The sequence below is a fragment of the Megalobrama amblycephala genome, linkage group LG18, assembly GCF_018812025.1.
Source record: "Megalobrama amblycephala isolate DHTTF-2021 linkage group LG18, ASM1881202v1, whole genome shotgun sequence".
Taxonomy (NCBI): Eukaryota; Metazoa; Chordata; class Actinopteri; order Cypriniformes; family Xenocyprididae; genus Megalobrama; species Megalobrama amblycephala.
In genome coordinates this window covers 19,068,637-19,088,521 of record NC_063061.1, presented here as the reverse complement: position 1 = coordinate 19,088,521, position 19,885 = coordinate 19,068,637, and the positions used below count along the sequence as shown (strand labels likewise).

Here is a 19,885-nt window from a genome sequence, read left to right as displayed (position 1 = left end):
TTTTGTATATCTTCTAATCAGTTCTTTATTTATATTATGTGTATAAGCACATTTAGATCCAGAATTAGATTTTTGTCCATTTATTTCTGTTATGTGTATTGTGCACATACCTGATTTGAATGTTTTAAATTATTTAATTATATATGTCGAATGGCATTCTTAATATTGTATCTCAGCATTAACCCAAACTCTGTTACACCTGCCGTAATCCTAATCTCATTTTCTCTACTCTCACTGTTAATGCCATTCAAGTGACTGTAGGTACCAGTGGATTTGGTTGAATGGTCAGAGGCAAATAGAGCAAAACAAGGTATGAGGAAGTTTCCACTAACAGATGAAGTTGTGTGTATCAAATTCTGTGTCGGGTGGCTTCACACTTGTCATGAAGCAAAAAAAAAAAAAAACTGTGTAGCCTACTATCTATTCATCTTTGAGAGTATCACATGGCCCACAAAGAACTGAGCTGCATTTGCTTTGGCATGTGTGAAGCAGCTGTGTGGGAGTAGAGGTTATGAGCAAAAGAAGAGGAAAGTCACAGCTTGTCTGTAAACCCATTTCCTGTCTGCACATCATCTGAGAAAACAGAGATGCTGGTCTCTTTGTGAGTGTGTGTGTGTACACACGCACGTGCGCGCGCGTGTGTGTGTGTGTGTGTGTGTGTGTGTGTGTTGCTGTTGTTGGGTGTATGTATTACTAATGAATTACTATAATTTAATTACAGTGATTTCTAATGTAATTGCATTAAATACTGTATAGATTATAGAACAATTAAGACATTACAGATAAATAGCCAATTAACCATGTTTGATAGGTTTAAAGTAGGGCTGTCAAACGATTAATCACGATTAATCGCATACAAAATAAAAGTTTGTGTTTGCCTAATATATGTGGGTGTACTGTGTATAATTATTATATATATATATATAAATACAAACACATTCATGTATATATTTGAGAAACATTTACAAGTATATATATTTTTTTATATCATTTAAATTATATATAAATAAAAATATTTTGTACATAACATATTTCTCTTAAATATATACATTAGTTTGTGTGTATTTCTATATACATATTAATTACACACAGTACTCACACATATATTATGCAAACTCATACTTTTATTTTGTATGCGATTAATCGTGATTAATCGTTTGACAGCCCTAGTTTAAAGTGATTTTCATTTACCCACCCTCATGTGAGACACAAAAAAGAAGATATTTTGAACAATGTTGGTTGTCAGAGTTTCGGAACCCTTTGACTTCCATTGTATTTTTTGTCCATACACGCAAGTCAATGGGAAATGAAACTGTTTGGTTACCAACATTCTTCATGTTCATACTATATAATTTCACGTTCTACAGAAGCGAGCAATACACGTTTGATGGTGAGTAAATGATGAATGAAACCCACTCTGGACCTTTTAAAAATGCTGTTTTATTCATTATTTCACATGCTTGTTCAGTACACATACAGTTAACCATGGCTTGAGGCCACTGAATCTTGACAGCTGGCGGTTCCGGCGCATGCGCAGAGCAGCCGCAGGGAGGAAGCGCGACAGAGCAGTAGCAACGGACGAGCTGCGGCTGATATCCCTGACACAATTATGTCTGTCTCGCCACCACCAGTTTCTCTCAGGTATCCGTTTACCGGAGCCTGAATGGCGTTGGTAACTGTGCAGCGGTCGCCTACTCCAAGCGCAACATCCAGTCCGTGCGTTTCGGTGAGTGACTCGCATCTTTCTTTTTTCCGACACCTTCCACCGCCTCGGTAGTTTTGGGTTCATTTCCGCTGTTTCCTAAGGTCCGTTTGTCCTCAGACGCTATAGAAACACGCATGCGTGAAATATAGACTCGGAATTACATTGTTGTCCATATGGCTTGTCAAATATCTGGCGAGCGTGCGACATGGGCTGTATCTCAGTTGTTGAGATTTTCTGCAAAATCTACCGGTTGTTTGCAGCGGCATGTCACAGACAGGAAGTGTTTCATAATTGCTGAAATGACTCAAAGCCTCTTTTTGACAATGTATCAAATAGTTATATTCAAATACAAATTTGACTATGACAATGTGATTCAAACGAAAGTCTTGTTGGAACCAGGAAGTAAACGGCTGCCCCCTTAAAAACTGAGCCAGTCATAGTAAACTGGCTGTCTGTAGGGTAGTGAAAATGTGAGAATATAAACGTCCAAAACTAGACTGAATAGCAGGAGGCAGCATTTTTGTTAAATATAACATAAAGCATGACGTAATGTAAATGACCCAATATAATGTAATGTAAATGACCCAATATTTGTTAATCCCCTTGTCAGGGACCCCTTCACAATAGAATCAGCTATATATTTTAATGTATAATAACCATTTAAACTGCCAAAGTAATATATTAAAGCATGCCCTCTACCCATTAATTAGATAAAACTGAAGAGAAATATTTTCAGAATTATTTGTGCAGCTCTTTTCAAAATAAATATGATTTCAAGGAGAAACTTAACAACACAAACTATTCTTGAACTATTTAACTGTTATTATTGTTTCCCACCAGTCTTTAGACAGCAGAATGAATATTATAAAGTTCAATAATAATATTGTGTTACATGCAATACAATTGTTACAAGAAAATAATTTTTTTGTTTCAAATTTACCTAACACCACCTGCAGCCTCTATGGGTCCTTAGACTCCTGTTTGAAATCACTTGACCTGGAGGAATGTAAATTTGTATGTAAAGATAAAGGCCAAGACCTATGATGAAGCAATTCGTTTTTACCACTACAGAGTCATATGATATTTCACAGTTTATTTAGTTGCTAAAACTGCAGCCATGATGGTGCTGTTAAAATCTGGGTCAGTATGACAGAACTCGTAGGTTTGGTTCCAGGTGGGGTTGATTCAGGTTCTAGGAACCGATATATGTTTTCATCTTCTTGAGCAGTACACTTAACCCCAACCTGTTCTGTTTGACTTCTATGGAGCACCAATACTATACATGCAACAAATCTGGTCTTAGTTTGCTGTACTATGCGTTAACTATACATTTATGTGAACTATGCGTATGACTATAAACTATTTGAACACATTGGATAGTGAAATATTTTGGAGGTCTAGATTGCCAGTCATTTGGCTTAAAACCAAATGATTCAAACAGAAATTTTCTGGAGTGAAACATTTCCATAATGCAAAACACTGAGCTTTCATTTGGGTTTATGCAAAATCATGCCCTTCTTGGGTAATGTCTATCTGCCATGAGTAACTTGAGATAAATTGGTTCTATGATAGCCCTGTCTTTTTTGGCACATTCAATGTATTTATGAACATGGCAAATCTCAGGCTTTATTGATACAGTGCATTTCAAATTAGGCACAATACTGATGCTGCTGTGTTTCATTAAAAACAACAATGTTCCCCTTGTGTTTTTGCAATAGAATTATTATTATTGTCACACAACTGGTCTGGTGGAAGTTTCTTCAGTGTTTACAGAGCCGGTTGTGTCATTGTTTAAAAAAAAAAAAGAAGCAAGTTTTTAAATATTCTGTTAGCCTTAATATGATATTGCGCCTCACTTTGTCTATGTTTTGCTATCTGGAATAAAGATGGTACTGGGAACTGTTCATTTTAAAATCTTTTAGGCTTTAAACTCCAAACTCTTCTTAACATGTTCATATGCATTTAGCATGAAATCCCTATATCTTCAGTTGCTCATCTGCTCTAAATATAATAATGTGGGCTTATGCAATGATCTGAGCCGTCAGACCCAAATAAACGGTGCAGCATTTGAAAGGTCTAATAAGCTGTATGGATGGATAGAATTTATTGATCACATATTAAAGTAGGGCTCTTCACAGTGATACTCCATGTTATATATATATATATATATATATATATATATATATATATATATATATATATTTATATATTTAAAATTATTTTTTGTCAGAATTGAAAATATGTGCAAAATTAACTTCAACCAAAACTACGCTTATGAAACCTTATAAAATGCAACACTCAATTTGGTGTCCCTGCTCTGTCTCTTCATGAATTGATATCTTTAAAAGACCACTAAATTAAAGATTGAATTTTGATACTAATCTTTACATTGCATTTTCATCTTATTGTTTAGCCTCTGAGTTATGACTAGAGGTAATATTTTATGTTGCAGATCAATAAGAATAATAAATCTCTGTTTCCTTTTATTATTTTTTTTTTAAAGGAGTCTGGCAGTGGGGAAGATGACCGCCGATCTCAGCCCAGAAGGTAAAGGATAAACTCATACTCAATGAAGCCTTGATGTCTTAAAAACAAGTAGTTATAAAGTCACAGGGCCTGTTTACACATGGTCACTTTGTGCATTTTCTCTGATTGGATTGTGAATTGACCAGGGCCCTAATGTCTAAAACCTTCTGTAGATTTCATCCTTAAAGTGTGAGTAGGCACAAAAGCTTGATTTGACGTACTCACAAACGTGTTCAGTTTTAAAAACACAGGAAGTAATTCTGGTAAATATACACATAAGTCACATGAACAGCACACAAGTCATTCACATGACAACCAAGTTGTCCACATAGTATCCTTGCCAGAGTTGATGGTAAGGTCAATTTTTAGGTTGTGCCATAAAAGTGGGTGGAAATAGGAAACTACAAGTGAAAGAGTATTGTAAACCCACACATATTAACCGGTATCTTCTGTTTGATTCCCACCACCCATTAGAACAAAAACTGGGTGTGATTCGCACCTTGCAACATCAAGCGGAGAGTGTACACACATATCCTGAGGCCAAAGAACAAGAAAATAACTACATTAAACATGCACTGAAATAATGTGGTTATCCAGATTGGGCATTTACAGGGCTTGAAATTAACATTTTTACTTTGTAGCACTGGTGCTCCCAACTTCAAAAAGTTAGGAGCACTAGCAAAAATTTAGGACCACCAAAAAAAGCCTTGTCATTCACCTGTCCGTGTAAAAATGTTGCTTGTATGGAAAAAATAGGATTTTTGTGTTGTAAATATAATTTATTCTGAAGCAATATTCTCCTTGGTGTTCACTCAGCTTTGATATTTAAATCTAAAGAGCTTTTTTACCTTATCTTATTTAATATATGCTTCTTCGTTCATTTTAAATTCTTAAATTTGATCAATATATTCAATTAGAATTAGACACTATGGGGCTGTTACCAGTCAAATTAAATAATTTACACTGAAAAATTACAACTGCATGAAATGTTTGAATATACAAATATGAAATGTTGGAAAGAATGATACTTTTAAACATGAAATTGAAACGCCAGTAGGTGGCGGAAGGTGACTGGCTTAATGAGAGAGTCATTGAGTCATTCATTCAAATGATTCTTTCAAACTGACAATTCATTCAAGACGAGATTCATTCAAGATTCTTTGACTCAAACGATTCGTTCAAAATGCTGAATCGTTAAGTAATGAAAACATTTTGTGCGCTAGTTAGCTCCATGTCACGAGACAACAGAGCACAGTGAAAGGGAGTGATTGACAGCTAATATTAACCAACCTAAAAGCTGCTTAAAACTTAAGAACGAAAAGATGAAGTTTAATTGGTTATGTGTACGGTGGATCAGTTACTGTATCAGCTCACAGCAGATACATACGGTGCAGTAATTAGCAAACATTTTGTAGAGAAAGGAAAACAGGTCGCACCTCAACAATTATTTGCACTCGCACAAATGCTCCCAAATGTATTTTGAGGTCGCACACATTTAGGGAGCATATGCGACCAAAATGGCTGCAATTTCGAGCCTTGATTTATTAAAACCAATATAAGACGAAAAAGGAGGGCAAAACAATCAAGAGCGAGTACTAGTGTCCATGAAAACCATGTGGTCATCCCCTATGTGGCTGGAGTATCTGAGAAGTTCAGAAGGGTTTTCTCCAAGCATAACATTCCTGTGTATTTTAAACCAATGACTACATTAAGACAACATTTGATCCATCCAAAGGACCAGATTCCTAAACACCTTAAAGGGTTAGTTCACCCAAAATTGAAATTTCTGTCATTAAGTACTCACCCTCATGTTGTTCCAAACTCGTTCTACTTCGGAACACCAATTAAGATATTTTTGATGAAATCCAAGAGGTTTTTATTCATCTCTAATAGAAAGCAACAAAATTTCCACATTCAAGGTCCAGAGAAGTAGTATAGACATTGTTAAAATAGTCAACGTGACTACAGTGGTTCAACCTTAATGTTTTAAAGCGACAAAAATACTTTTTGTGTGCAAAAACAAAACAAAAATAGTGGCTTCATTCAAGAATTTTTCCTCTTCCCTGTCAGTCTTCTACACAGTTGATGCAGTGAACGCAGTGCAGAGCTTCCGTGTTTACGTTCGAATGCTGGCTCAGTATTGGCCTCAGTATTGGTTCTGACGTAGATCACGGAAGCTCTGCACTGTGTTCACTGCATCAAGTGTGCATCATTGATCATTGTTCTCCCGAGAAATATTTTCTCAGATCGTGAGTCCTGCAGTTTATTTTAAAGAGGATTTATCATGCGCCTAGCACTCCTCGCTGTCATTGAAACATTAAAACAAATCTTGTCACAAGAAAATTGTTCAAAAGTAGCACATCCCCTACAAATATCTAAATTAATGAGAGTGAAATATTTGATCTAAATGTGTGTATATCATAGTGAAAACAGTTTTAAAGTCATTCTGTTTACTTCATTACTTCACTCACTCATGTAAAATAGTGTGCACGGCAGGGGCGTCACTGGGCCCATTTTAGGAGGGCGATATGGCAAGACGGTTTCCCATCCACTGTAAAATCTGGGCTTATAATAGTAGTAGTAGTAATAATAATAATAATAATAATAATTATTATTATTATTATTTTAAATGTTCCTTTCATCTACATGGCATGAGACTTGACTTTTCCTACTTTATACTTCAGTACAATAAAATTGCTAAAATTTGTCATAATATTAATTTTATAATAAATCCAAAAGCACAACACATTAAAAAGGGACTATAAAAAGGATTGGAAATGGCAAATGAGCTAATGAGTGGTTCTCTGCAGCCATCTACTGGTTATATAATTTCATGTCATTTTCATGAAAAGTGTTTTTGTTTTCCACCAGGTGACAGAAATCCTCCACTAAAGCATGGCACATTTTACATGTATTGACAATATAAAGATACTATTATTAAAATGTTTTTAAAAATATATATATATAATATTAGACTATATTATTTTTACTTTGGCTTTTTTAGATAAATTCATTAACAAAAAATTAAAAATTGGCTCTTTGGTCAAAAAAGGTTCCCGACCCATGCATTAGGCAGTCACACGAACAAGGACCTTTATAATTTCTTTCTAATGACTCCTACTTTATGACGTAATGGCAATACATTGCTTTAATACATTGACACAGAGTAAAGAAAGCTCTCTCTTTCATAATGTCTTTAAAGCTCTCGGGTGAAAAGTTGAAATTATATAACAAAATCTTTCCCTTAAGCGTTACAATGTTAAAAGAGTTTTTTCTCTAAAGATATTATAAGCTCTATGGTATCTCTGATCTTTAGAGCTGTGTTAGAAATCAATAGCATACTGTCCTTAACTAAACTGAGACCTCACTTGCTCTTCTCATGCGCATATCATATAGTTTATGCGCATATCATTGACATTTTAATCAGACATTCTTAAATGATGATTAGTAAGAGATTAAGAGTATACTTCCATTTTTTGAGAGAGTATCAAATGAGATGGGAAGTTCTCATATATCAGTGTCATTGAATATGCCATCAGATATCGGACCTCTTTAATAACACATTGCATGCTGTGGATTGACAGATCATTAAGCCACAGCTCTGATTTCTATGGACATTATTATCATGATAGCAGTGACATCTTACGAGACCTGCTCTGAGATTCAGTGATTTCGTCATGTCAAGTTAGATGGTAATTTTGTGACAACATGATGTAGTTTTTCCTCTCATGTTTCGCTCATAGAGACACCGAACAAGCAAGTTCAGCCAGTTTCGTCTTTACTCAAGTTTCCATAAATCATTGTTGATTTTAGAGCTTCTGCATCCTGCAGTATTTCCTATTTCTTTCATAGTCAACAGTAGTATATCAAATCACTTGTACACAGTTTTAGTGCGCTTACATATTTACATGCGTGGCTGCGCGCTCCAGTAACTTTCCACACTCCACAGGCGCCGCATGCAATGTTTTTGTCAGGAGACAGGAGTAACAACTGCAGATTATGAGTTACCTGCGGTGAGTCCGACATAATGAATCCACTAACACGACACAGCGAATGCCGGTGGTAAACACTTGTGTTCCAATACTCGTGCACAAGTTTTGGGAGGCATTCCCTCGAAATGAGCTGTGAAGGAGGGGGGTTGTTCTTACGCATGTGCTCATTTCAAAAACTCACTAACAGTCTTTGGTTTCTCAGTCGACGAAAAGATCCTCTTTAGCACCTTTAACATAGCAGCAGAATAAATTGTATCTAACTGATGTGCATTAATTGGTATTTTACTGAAGCTGACAATGGGAAACACCAAAACCACTAGAGTGAGTTATACATTTTTGTCTTGTTGGTTCATTAACATCATAATTTCAGTAAATGTCAGTAGATTTTTAGAAGGTGTTTAGAAATATTGTTCTGTCTTGAGGCCAATATATTCTGATTTATGAAGAATAGGGCTGCAAGTAGTGGATCAACGGATCACAAAACTCACAGTTCAAATCATATTGTGGTTTTTGATTCATGGATCGGATAATTTTTCACATCAGCAAAATTTAATGTGGCAAATGTAACTTTGCTTTCCATTTATTACTTAAAGCACATCTCAATACCACAGCAAAAACTACTAACCTTACTAATAAAGTTCCAACATTATTAAAGGGTTAGTTCAACCAAAAATGAAAATAATGTCATTAATTACTCACCCTCACGTCGTTCACCTTCGTTCATCTTCAGAACACAAATTAAGATGTTTTTGATGAAATCTGATGGCTTAGTGAGGTCTCTATTGCTAGCAATGTCACTGAACCTCTCAAGATCCAGAAAGGCATATTTAAAACAGTTCATGTGAGTACAGTGGTTCTACCTTAGTATTATAAAGCAACGAGAATAGTTTTTGTGTGCCACAAAAACAAAATAACAACTTTTCAACAATATCTAGTGATGAGCAATTTCAAAACACTGCTTCAAAGCTTTACGGATGTTTTTTTTTTCTTTTTCGAAACAGTTGTTCACTTTAAGAACGAATGCATGGATCCAGTATAATGATACACATTTGATTTCTTTCTCAACTATTTATGTTCACTTAAGACATAACTGGCTGTGTTTTATGAGAATACTTGCCAAGACTGGTATTTTGATATAATTTTGTGTATTTTTGTTCAAGCTCATGAAGATGCGAAAGAGGAATCAATTTGCTGTTTGTGTACTATCTGAAACGGCTGTGCGAGAGTACCGAGTTGATGGTGAAACTTAGCAATTAATCCACAAAACACATGCGTGACAACTGTGATCCGTTTAACCCTCTAGCTGCAAGCAGTGGTTTCCACACTGGAGTGGTTTTATTAGTCATAGCCGAAGGGCACCAGAAGGGTGAGTAGAGCGGCATTTAAAACAAGTCAAAACAGGGATGGAGACGCTGGTAAGAACGTGGGAGGGAGGAGGATGAGAGTGTTTGCGGTTTTGTAGAGATTAGGCAAGTACATTCATGACTGATCTAGCATAAAAAGTTTTTTCAAAGGTGTAAGTCAGCGTATACTAATTGTTTTACTTTTTATTGTAGATTTACTTTGTTAAAAGAATCTTGTACTTACTGGTCAATCGTTAGACTAAACTGAAGAAAAATAAGACTTGTTTAAGCAGATCTTATAGGCTGTTATGCCTGCTATACAGACTGTTATTTCGGCAATCCTATAAGATCATTACAAATCACACTGCACAACATGCATTCTAATAAAAATGTATGTAGACTGTACGATAATGACACCCATTGAATCATTAGCTACGATGCAAGTTAGTATTATACTTTTATATACAGTAATAAGTATTTTCTCAAGCTTTTTCTCAATAAAGTAGATTAATTTCAGTGGAACCCATGTCGCCTTAGCTTATGCCTGTCTCCTTCCTTTTTATAGGAAGTTGTCTCTAGTATATAATTGAGAAATTGTTGTCTATTGTAACACCTGCTTTGAAAATGGGCACAATTTACTGCCATTAACAAATGTAAAAAATGTTTGTAATTTTTACAGAAAAATAACAAATCAGCATATTAGAATGATTTCTGAAGGACCATGTAAAGTTGAAGACTGGAGTAATGGCTGCTGAAAATATTTTTACTGTAATTTTGATACTTTGTGAGCATAAGAGTATCCTTTTAAAGGTATTTTAAAAAAACTTATCAACCCCTTTTGGTGTTTTTTTTTTTTTTAATTTCACTCACTTGGTGAATAGCAGAATTTTTTAAAAAAATATTTAATTTCTAATTTTTTTTTTTTTTTTTTTACAAATAAATAGAAACTTCCTTCTGTGTAAAATGGATATTGACACAGGGTCAGTCACGTGTGTTCTGATAACATGTGCTAATGGCCTTTAGTGGAACAGCCTCTTGATGGTCTGCCGGTGCTGTTGGACTTTTTTTCTTGTATGAACAGCTGTGTTTTATATGTACTACTGATAATATTCCCACATCATTTCTGAGCAGTCCTTTTCTCACATGTATAAACATGACATTATTAGATGTCCAAGGGAAGGTGTTCATTCACGTAACGCATATGTCAACTGTATGCAAAATGTATAGACATTTCTATATAAGAAAAAATCAACCTATGTAAATTAGGCATGGGTCATGATAATAAGGTTGACTATTTATTTATTTTTGTTTTATACATGGTAAAACTCTCTTAGAAAAGTGACATCTCTACAGTCATCCTCTTTAAAACAACACTGCTAAAGACATACATACAAGCAGATGCCTTTGTACTATCTTGTACCATACATTAAGTTAAGTAAAATTGGCTTTAAATGTAAGAACACATATTGTGTGAACACCCGTGAAGAAGTATGTCTGATCAGGGTTAAATTAACCCAAAAATAGCAAATTTTTGATGGCTTCCTTAAGACCCCTTACACCAGACGTGAGTGTCGCTTTGCAACAAAAGCAAATAGAATCCATTATAATCAGTGATGCTGTCTACACTGTCTAAACTGATACCCTGTTCTATTTCTGACATACTTCAAGCACTTGGGCTACTTCTGACACGAAGAACAAATTGGCCCTGTTTACACCTGGTATTAAGATGCATTTTGGTCTATCAAATCACAAGAGGACAACACTAAATACAGATATAAACAGGGTCTAAAACGTTTTGAGTTTGTCCACTTTCAAACACTTCCAGGAGTAGTCGAAAACACATTCAACCGGATTGCTTTTGTAGTGTAGACGCTCATGTGGTTATGCGTTTGAACAGCCACTAAAGACCGCCTTCTCTCTGCCTATTAACCTAATGCATAAACATTGTGGGAAGTGCACTAGCCAGACGGGATTTAAACTTTGTTGGCTGAAGACATGGTCTTGCGGCTGTCAGAAACGAAAGCTGCTGCTCTCCTCCGTACGTCTCCCGGAGCATTCATATGTAAATTGCTTGAGCGTATTTCGTCCATTAGATGGAAAGATCTGAAAAAGCCCACATATTTACCCACCCATAGACCCTCCCCTCGAACAAATCAGAACAGAAGTGGTCGAAAGTGTACAAAAGAGACGGATTAAAACACCAGTTGTAAACGGGTATGTGTCTCCCTCGTCTACTGGTGATCCGATCGACAAAAAAGCATCTTAATACCAGGTGTAAACGAGGCCATTTGCAACGGTCGCATTGTCACGTCTAGTAGACAGCCTCAAACTGTTGCGTCTGGTGTAGACACTGTGTTAGTCATTCAGACAACTCATAAACTGAATTAAGTGTAGCTAAATTAAAATATATGTAGATTTTGCCACCCCTACACCAAATTAATTCACCATTAAGCGTTTGACAAACAATAACACGGTTGCTTTTTGAGATCGTATCAGATTGGTTCTCATTTTCCATTCACCCATGTGAGCCATTACCTAATTAAACCAGTTCATAAAACCCCTTGTAAATTATGTCAAGAGAGACCTTGACCTGTTTGGTCCTATTGATTACTCTACAGATGATGAGAGACAGATCCTGATAATCAATATCGCTGCATATGTGCTCAGGTTTGCATTTTGTGAGTGTGCATTTGCACAGAACAAAATTATCCAATGGATACAAATCTGGACGGTAAAAAAACCTCTGAATTAGCTTAGAATTTCTTGCGCCAACTATATTCTGTGATCAAAATTCATAGCACAACTATGTAGTAAATGCTGCACTTCAATGGACAACAAACAATACTTTGCCAGTAATTTTCTCTGTTTATACAAGTTTCACTGATAAGAGTACCATTTGTGTTTTGATGGCCCTAGCAATCTGGACTGGTTTAAATACATTGCCATAGCACATTGTCACATGACAAGCAACCTAAATGTTTACACAGGCCTTGTGTTTCACCTTTGGTTTAGGATTTCAGTAGCTCAGTCAGTCACAACAAGGGAAACTGGGCCGGACAAAAGGCAAGTGCGACCCATGGGAAAAGACCTATCCTGTCCCCTACCAAGGGCTCTCATGATTGCTATCATTACCAAGGGAAATTCCATCATCTTCCCTCTGTTACCTGAAGATAGAACAACCTCGATCAAACACTGCTGTTGCACGCTCGTATTCAGCTTATAGTTATTAATAAGCACTTATTGCAATTTCCTCACTTTTATTGTAGCTTCCTCCTATTGTATAGCTGCGATTTAGTGTGCAGTATGAGGCTGTTTTGATCACATCAAATATGCCTTGTTGTTTGAGATAATTACATTACATAGTTCCTAGTCTCATGTATTTATTTAGATATATTCAGTTTAGACTGTATAGACACGTCTAGTCTAGATTTTATGGTTTCCTCAGTTCGTTGTAGGTTTATCACTGGACTTTTATAATAGTTATGTTGGCCTTCTTAATAGTCATTCGGTAGATTATTATTACTTTTAAAAGACTTTAAAAGTTTATTATGCACATATTCAAATTCTATTCCAGATAGCTCTGAATCTAGTTTATTTGTGTTTACTCTGTCGGTTGATAAGGAGTCTGTTGTCCACTGGAGCACGTGTCCTGACTCCACCCACCATCTCAGTGTCTGCCTCTATTTACTCGTGGAGCAGATGGATACACTAGAGATCCGAACTGAGAGTCTACACAACAAGAAAAATAGATTTTAACAATGAGTTACCACTAAATTAGCTCTGAATACGTTTCTCCGATCAGTCATTCGAAGTGTGTTTTAATCGTTTATTCAGCATGTGGTAGAAGGATGGAAAAGCTGTAGTGAGGGTTGCCTCACCACTGTCCGACGTAAAGGATGACTTTAGGTGGTCTGGTGACTGCTTTAAGTACCTCCACAGAATGCCTTTCTGCACACGATGGAATACAAATATTGCTGCAAAGCGGCTTCATGTACCAGGACAACATCAACCCTTTGTAAGTTTGAAAAAGATCAGCATATGTTTTTAACATTGAAGTAAATTAAGAAGTCCTTTTCTGTTTTCTTCTCTTTTTAATATATACATATTTATTTATTTCTTCTTTCTTATTTTCTTTTGACAATTTTGGAATCTCTTTCTTTCCTATTTTTAAATTTCTTTCTTTTTTTACCCAGTATTTTGGGAGTTATTTATTTATTTTCTATTTTCTTTTAATTGATTTTTTTTTTTTTTTTCATTTAATATCTTTTTTTTTCTTATGAGCATGCATTTATTTATTTATTTGCTTTTGTGTATTTTTGGGAGTTGTTTTTTATTTAATTTCTATTTTCTTTTATTTCATTTCATTTCTTTTCTTTTCTTCACTCTCTCACACATAGATTCCAAAGTTTGGTTATATTACGAGACCATTGAGCTCTTTATTTTTGCTGTCATGACTGAAAACTGGTACTCCCTGTAATGAAGGATGTTCAGTTCATCTTAACTAAATATGCATGTATTCGTGTCACATGGTGATTGAGGCAGTCAAAACAAACAAAGTATAATTTTACACCTTACATCACTCGTACACGTTCTTCCTATTCTCAGTAAACAGGAAGTTCTTGCCGCACACCCGTTTTTATCATTATGCAAAAACCAAACTTTTCATTCCGCTGCAGACCACACAATCTCTTAAGTGTGAAAATATAGTACAGTACAGTGCAGAAACGTCATTACATTTTAACTGTGATTTGTATATATGTGTAATTTAAGATAGATTAAGATGTCTAAGATGTGCCCTTTTTTGTCTTTACATACACAACATTGACATCTTTTTAATGTTCTAAAGCATTTTTAATACAGAAACTCTCTCAAAATCATTCTTTTGAATATCCAGACTCTCTTGATTCATATAAATCAACTGATCAAAATTGAATCAGAAATGTGCTGGAGAATAACACCCATGCAGCTGGTTTCAATAATGACTCAAACTTGATGCTGTCAATAGACACACTGATGAAGTGTTCGGTTAAGCATTACACGTTTGTCATCTCGTCTTTCTGTCTTTCCCCTCCCTTTTCCTGCTGTAACACACAAACCACTGCTTAAATGAAACCATGTGTGTTTTATTATTTCATCGTACAGTGTGAGGAGACAGACGACCGTAGATTGAAGTGTGGTTGGACAGTTCTTGACCCCTGTAAAACTGCCACTTTATTTGTATGCTTCTCTGAGTTTGTTAGTTTCTGTGGTGGGTATTCAGTGAATAGTTTGCACATTTTAAAAATTGTTTTCAAGAGTGTAAGGATTTTTGGGATTTAACTGGGAAGCTTCCTTATTGAATCGACTCTGATTACTCTCAACTGCAGGTTATTATGTCCAACTGAGCCAAGATGTTGTGAAATAAGCCAAGAAATGAAATGAAAAATGTGAAATTGAGCCAAGAACTATGAGTTTATTCCTATTCAGACAGGGGGACATTATATTAACACTTCTCCTCATGTGCTTTCATTCCATTTCAACATGGATGGTATCTGATGAAAAAATACAATTATAAAATTAATAAATAGAGCCAAATCGCGGAAACTGCGAAGACCGCCCTTTTTAATAACAGTGTCAGGTACTTGTCTAGATGTCTCTGCGCACTTATGTGTGTTTATTATAAGCAGTCAGCCACTTCTATAAACCTAAAGTTTATTTAAATGGGGCTTTAATAATAAATAAGTTATACTGATAAGTAATCCTCATAATTTTGGGTGATATTCTTGACCTCCCTAATTTTTTTCCCACTTTGATAATCTGTTCCACTCATTACAATACGACAGAAAAGATCTGTCACAATATTCATTTCTTCCACTCCACTATCCGCATGTAGTCTATCATAAACTGATGTGTGTGTGTGTAAATAATGATATAATAAATTACAGTAACACTGTACAATAAGGTATCATTTGTTAACATTAGTTAATTCATTAACTAACAATGATCAGTATATTTGTACAGCATGTTAACTAATGAAACCTTAATGTAAAGTGTTACCTAAATAACAAACACAAACAATCCCTTTAAATCAGTTAAATCAATTGCTGACTTGGTGTTAATAAAAACGTTTGTTTAAAATACATTTTTACAGCACACAAACGTATTTAGAGCACAGAATGTATTGATGTATTATTATTTAGAAAGCTCTTAGGCCCAAATATGCTGCAAAAAAAAAAAAAAAAAAAAATCCTATTAGAAACACTCCTTTATAGTAGTTATAAAGAAATAACGTAACAGGTTCATGATTAACAACAGATCATTGAAGAGATGCAACAGACTTTAGACACACAACACAAAGTCACATGTACACACTCCCATAATACTTCATTCTCACACTTTTAAGCCGACCTACAATAACACCCTCGTAAAAAGACATATGGTTACGCACATGACTCAAAACAGCAGACGAACACACACTAAATGAATCTGTGCCTCTCTCACTTCTCTGCTCTTTCTGCTATTCACACTCGCTCTTGTTTTACAGTCTGCATAGTCTGAATGTCATTGATTGGAAGGAGATATGTTGCATGGTATTATTCAAAGAACAGAAACTCGCACACACAGATCCCCCAGCTGTCGCAGTGATGGGGAACAGAGTGTTCTTGTTTGTGTCCTGCACAGAGAGTTCGGTGTGTGAGCTAATGCCTTCAAAAAGGAGTCCTCCCATATTCCTTACTGAACTCAGTGTCTCATGTTCCACACAGGATTTAAAACACATCAGAGACATTCATAGAACATATAGAAATAACACAATGTTTCTTTTACATGATAGACACCGTTAAGATGTCTAATTTAAAAATTAACAGTCTGATTTCTTAGTGCTAGCAATAGTATTTACAGTCTGTTTTGTTTCTGGGGTTTACTATATAGGTTTTAACACTTGAATGATCAAAAACGCCTTATTTTTCAAATATTTTACATTATTGCAGCTCTCTTCCCAGTCAGTAACGTTGTGTTTAGTTCCTGTCTCTGTGAAGCCCCTCCTTTCAAAAAGCGTAGTGTGCTCTGATTGGTCGGCTGGACCAGGGTGTTGTGATTGGTCAACTGCTTCGAGCCTGCATGTTTTGTCACACCCCTTACCATAATCGTTTCAACACACTACTACTTTGAACACACTACTAATGCAACTCAACCAGGCCTTGCCCCATTTTGTCTCCTTGTTTGCCTTAGGCAAGAATTTAAATGAGGGATATTGTGACATGTACGTTCCCGGAAGAAACTTAAGACTACAATCGACAGAATCCACCTCTTATGTCAGAATTAAATGAGAGAAGGAAGGAAACATGACTATAACAGAAGAGGCTTGGTTAAAAACATGTAGATCCCAATGGAAAACCAAAGGCTTTCACCAATGGAGGTTATTTGTCTGGAAAAATGTAATTCGATTTTTTTTTTTTTTCACCAGCTCAAAAATGCCATAGTGAAATAGGATCAGGATGTTGGAGACACTTTAATTCAGAAGTAGCAAATCATCACCATATATTATGGGCATGTCCAGTCATTCACATATTTTGGAACGATGTACACAGGACATTAGAGACTATATTAAAGATCAAAATTCCATTCCAATTTTATGTCTTATATTTGGGAAATTGAATTTGCATGAAACCAATTACCTTATAGAGAATATTTCTGGTTTCAGCTAAAAATTTACCCTTTGGTGTAAATGGCTTCAACCTACTTCACCCACTATAGAAGACTAGAAAGCAATTGTAATTAAAATATATAAGATGGAAATCCTTACCTTTTCTTTAAAATTGACAAAGCAAAAAGGGGCTCTATTGTGGAAAAGATGGAAGGAATTTGTGGAAAATCAAGTAATTATATAATAGATGTAATCATAGATTATTGTTGTAAATTAAACACTGTAATTATGCAGTATGCAGATTTATCTACAATCGAGGTTTTTCAGGGAGTTCAGAAACAGTGTTTACTGATAAGAGAGATTAACTTCCTTTCGAGTGACTTTGCTTTGTAACTTTACAGACCTTTTTCACGCTCAAGCAGCAACATTAAACGCTAAAGAAAGTTAAATGTAAAAAAAACCTTAATGGATCCTCTTTAAATAATGTTAAACATTAGTTTCTGTAGATTTTTAGGTTTCCTCTTAGTTTTATCTTCATTTTAATGTGCGTTACATGACACATTCATGGGTTTCAAGGCAAATAGTTATTTATTGTAATGTGATAGGTTTTTTTAATAATGCATTTTGTCTACTGTTGATGAAGAATGATGAAACTTGCCAGAAAAAGCACTACTCATTTTGCTCATTTAAAAAGGAGCTGCACAGGGAATGATAAAATACACAGATAAAGGATCATTTCCCCAACTAATGTGCATCCTATGCTATTCCTTGTGCTATTTATGTGATAAATTAGTGCTAAACAAGCTTTCTGCTTTTGAAACATTGTTCAAGAAGGCCATTTTATTCCACCCAAAAATCTTGACACAGTTCAAGTTCAATTTTCATGTATGAAAATAATGACTTTATTTAACAATTCAAACTGTTGTCATACGCAGTTGACGTAGTGAGCGCAGTGCAGGCTTATGTGTTTATGTCCGAACGCCGGCTCAGTATTGGCCGATGCTGTTCACGTGAGCAGCACGATGCGGCCAATAATGAGCCGGACGGTGCGCGTAGCAACAGCATATGTGCGAGTGACTTGAGCGCTGGAAAACAAAGTCCACTAGATGCGTCTTTCTGTGCTCACGGTCAAATGCTGTGCGCAGAACGCAGCGGAATGTGGAAAATGAAGTATATCCGGGCCTTTTTAATGTCCGAATTCACTCACTAATTTTCATTAACTTATTTAGGATTACACACTCCTTCAGAAATAATTCCAATATGCTGATTTGGTGCTCAAGAAACATTTCTTATTATTATCAATGTTGAAAACATTAGTTCTGCTTAATATTTTAAACCGTGATACTAGGTTCTTTGATAAATAGAATATTTAAAAAATAGCGTTTATTTGAAATAAAAAAACATTTGTAACATTATAAACGTCTTTACTGTCCTTTTTGATTAAAATCAATTAAATGTGTCCTTGCTGAATAAAAGTATTTACTTATTTATTTTTTTAAAAATCTTACTGACCCAAGACTTTTGAACAGTAGTATATTCATATTCAGATATACACATTATCTCAATTTCTGTCCCTTTCTCTGTCCTCAGCATCAGTGAGAGCTTTCTAACAGTGAAAGGTGCTGCCCTTTTTCTTCCACGTGGGAATGGCTCCTCTTCCTCTTCCTGCTCCTCCAGAATTACAGCACAGCGCAGCAAACATGCAGGTATGGGCATCCGTTAGACAGCACGTGCAAGCTAGGCAATAAAAAGCATATGAATATATATGATTAATAATGTATTTTAACTCTTTTTGTACAGGGGATCTTCAGCAGCACCTGCAGACCATGTTCACTTTACTGCGGCCAGAGGACAACATCCGTCTGGTGAGCACCACACAGTAACTAGCTCTCTGCCAAAATCTAGTGAGCTGCCCATGTAGACAACAATTTTGGGCAAGTTTTGGACAGAAGCAAGCAACACTGCATGAATACTTTACACATAATAAAATTCCAAAATGTATTGCAGCAACCTTAGGGAACATGCAAATCATAGCATAAAAACCTAAAGGGCTTATCTAAAAAAACTGATACTGTGTTTTTCTGAATTAACTCCTTACCCTCCCTACAGGCTGTGCGGTTGGAGAGCACCTTCCCCCAGTGCACCCGCTACATGGTGGTGGTCTCCACTAATGGTAGACAGGACACAGAAGAGAGCGTGGTGCTGGGCATGGACTTCAGCCCCTCCGACAGGTTTGTGTGTGCTGCTACTTGTACTGTTAAGTTAAACCAATTAAATGTATTAACAACAAATAAATACATTTTGTGTGTGTTGCAGTTCCTGTTCCATAGGCATGGTGCTTCCTCTGTGGAGTGACGCACGGATCCATTTGGATGGTGACGGGTAGGTGTGGCAAATCTGTTAAAAACTGACAAATGTACATTTGATTGTGCAGGTTGTTCGGATAGTGTTTCACTCCTCTGTTTTCTTCACAGGGGTTTCAGTGTGTCTACAGATAACAGGATACACATATTCAAGCCAGTCTCAGTCCAAGCCATGTGGTTGGTGCTTTTCCTTTCTTCTTGAGATTCATTAAATAGAATTTTAAGTAGTGATGCACTGAAATGATTTTTTTACGCAAACAACAGAACTGACATTTAAGTTATCATATTTATTTTGTGCTGTAACTAGTAGTAAAGATCTTGGGATTTAATAA

The 19,885-nt window shown here is 35.7% G+C and overlaps 1 protein-coding gene across 3 annotated transcripts in view; it reads left to right on the top strand.

Annotated features, from left to right (window-relative positions):
• The first annotated feature begins 1,498 nt into the window (after positions 1–1,498).
• The window catches only part of ssh2b (slingshot protein phosphatase 2b), a 31,472-nt gene continuing 13,085 nt past the window's right edge, over positions 1,499–19,885 (top strand). Inside the window, exons 1-7 of one of the 3 annotated variants that reach the window (XM_048165443.1) lie at positions 1,499–1,726; positions 4,209–4,252; positions 18,781–18,896; positions 18,991–19,055; positions 19,300–19,421; positions 19,507–19,572; positions 19,665–19,730. In XM_048165443.1, the coding sequence (XP_048021400.1) occupies positions 1,664–1,726; positions 4,209–4,252; positions 18,781–18,896; positions 18,991–19,055; positions 19,300–19,421; positions 19,507–19,572; positions 19,665–19,730 (542 nt within the window). In that variant the 5' untranslated portion in view covers positions 1,499–1,663. Of the gene's footprint in view, positions 1,727–4,208; positions 4,253–12,889; positions 13,582–18,780; positions 18,897–18,990; positions 19,056–19,299; positions 19,422–19,506; positions 19,573–19,664; positions 19,731–19,885 lie in introns of those variants that run through there. The other 2 variants (XM_048165444.1, XM_048165442.1) reach the window with 2 other exon arrangements.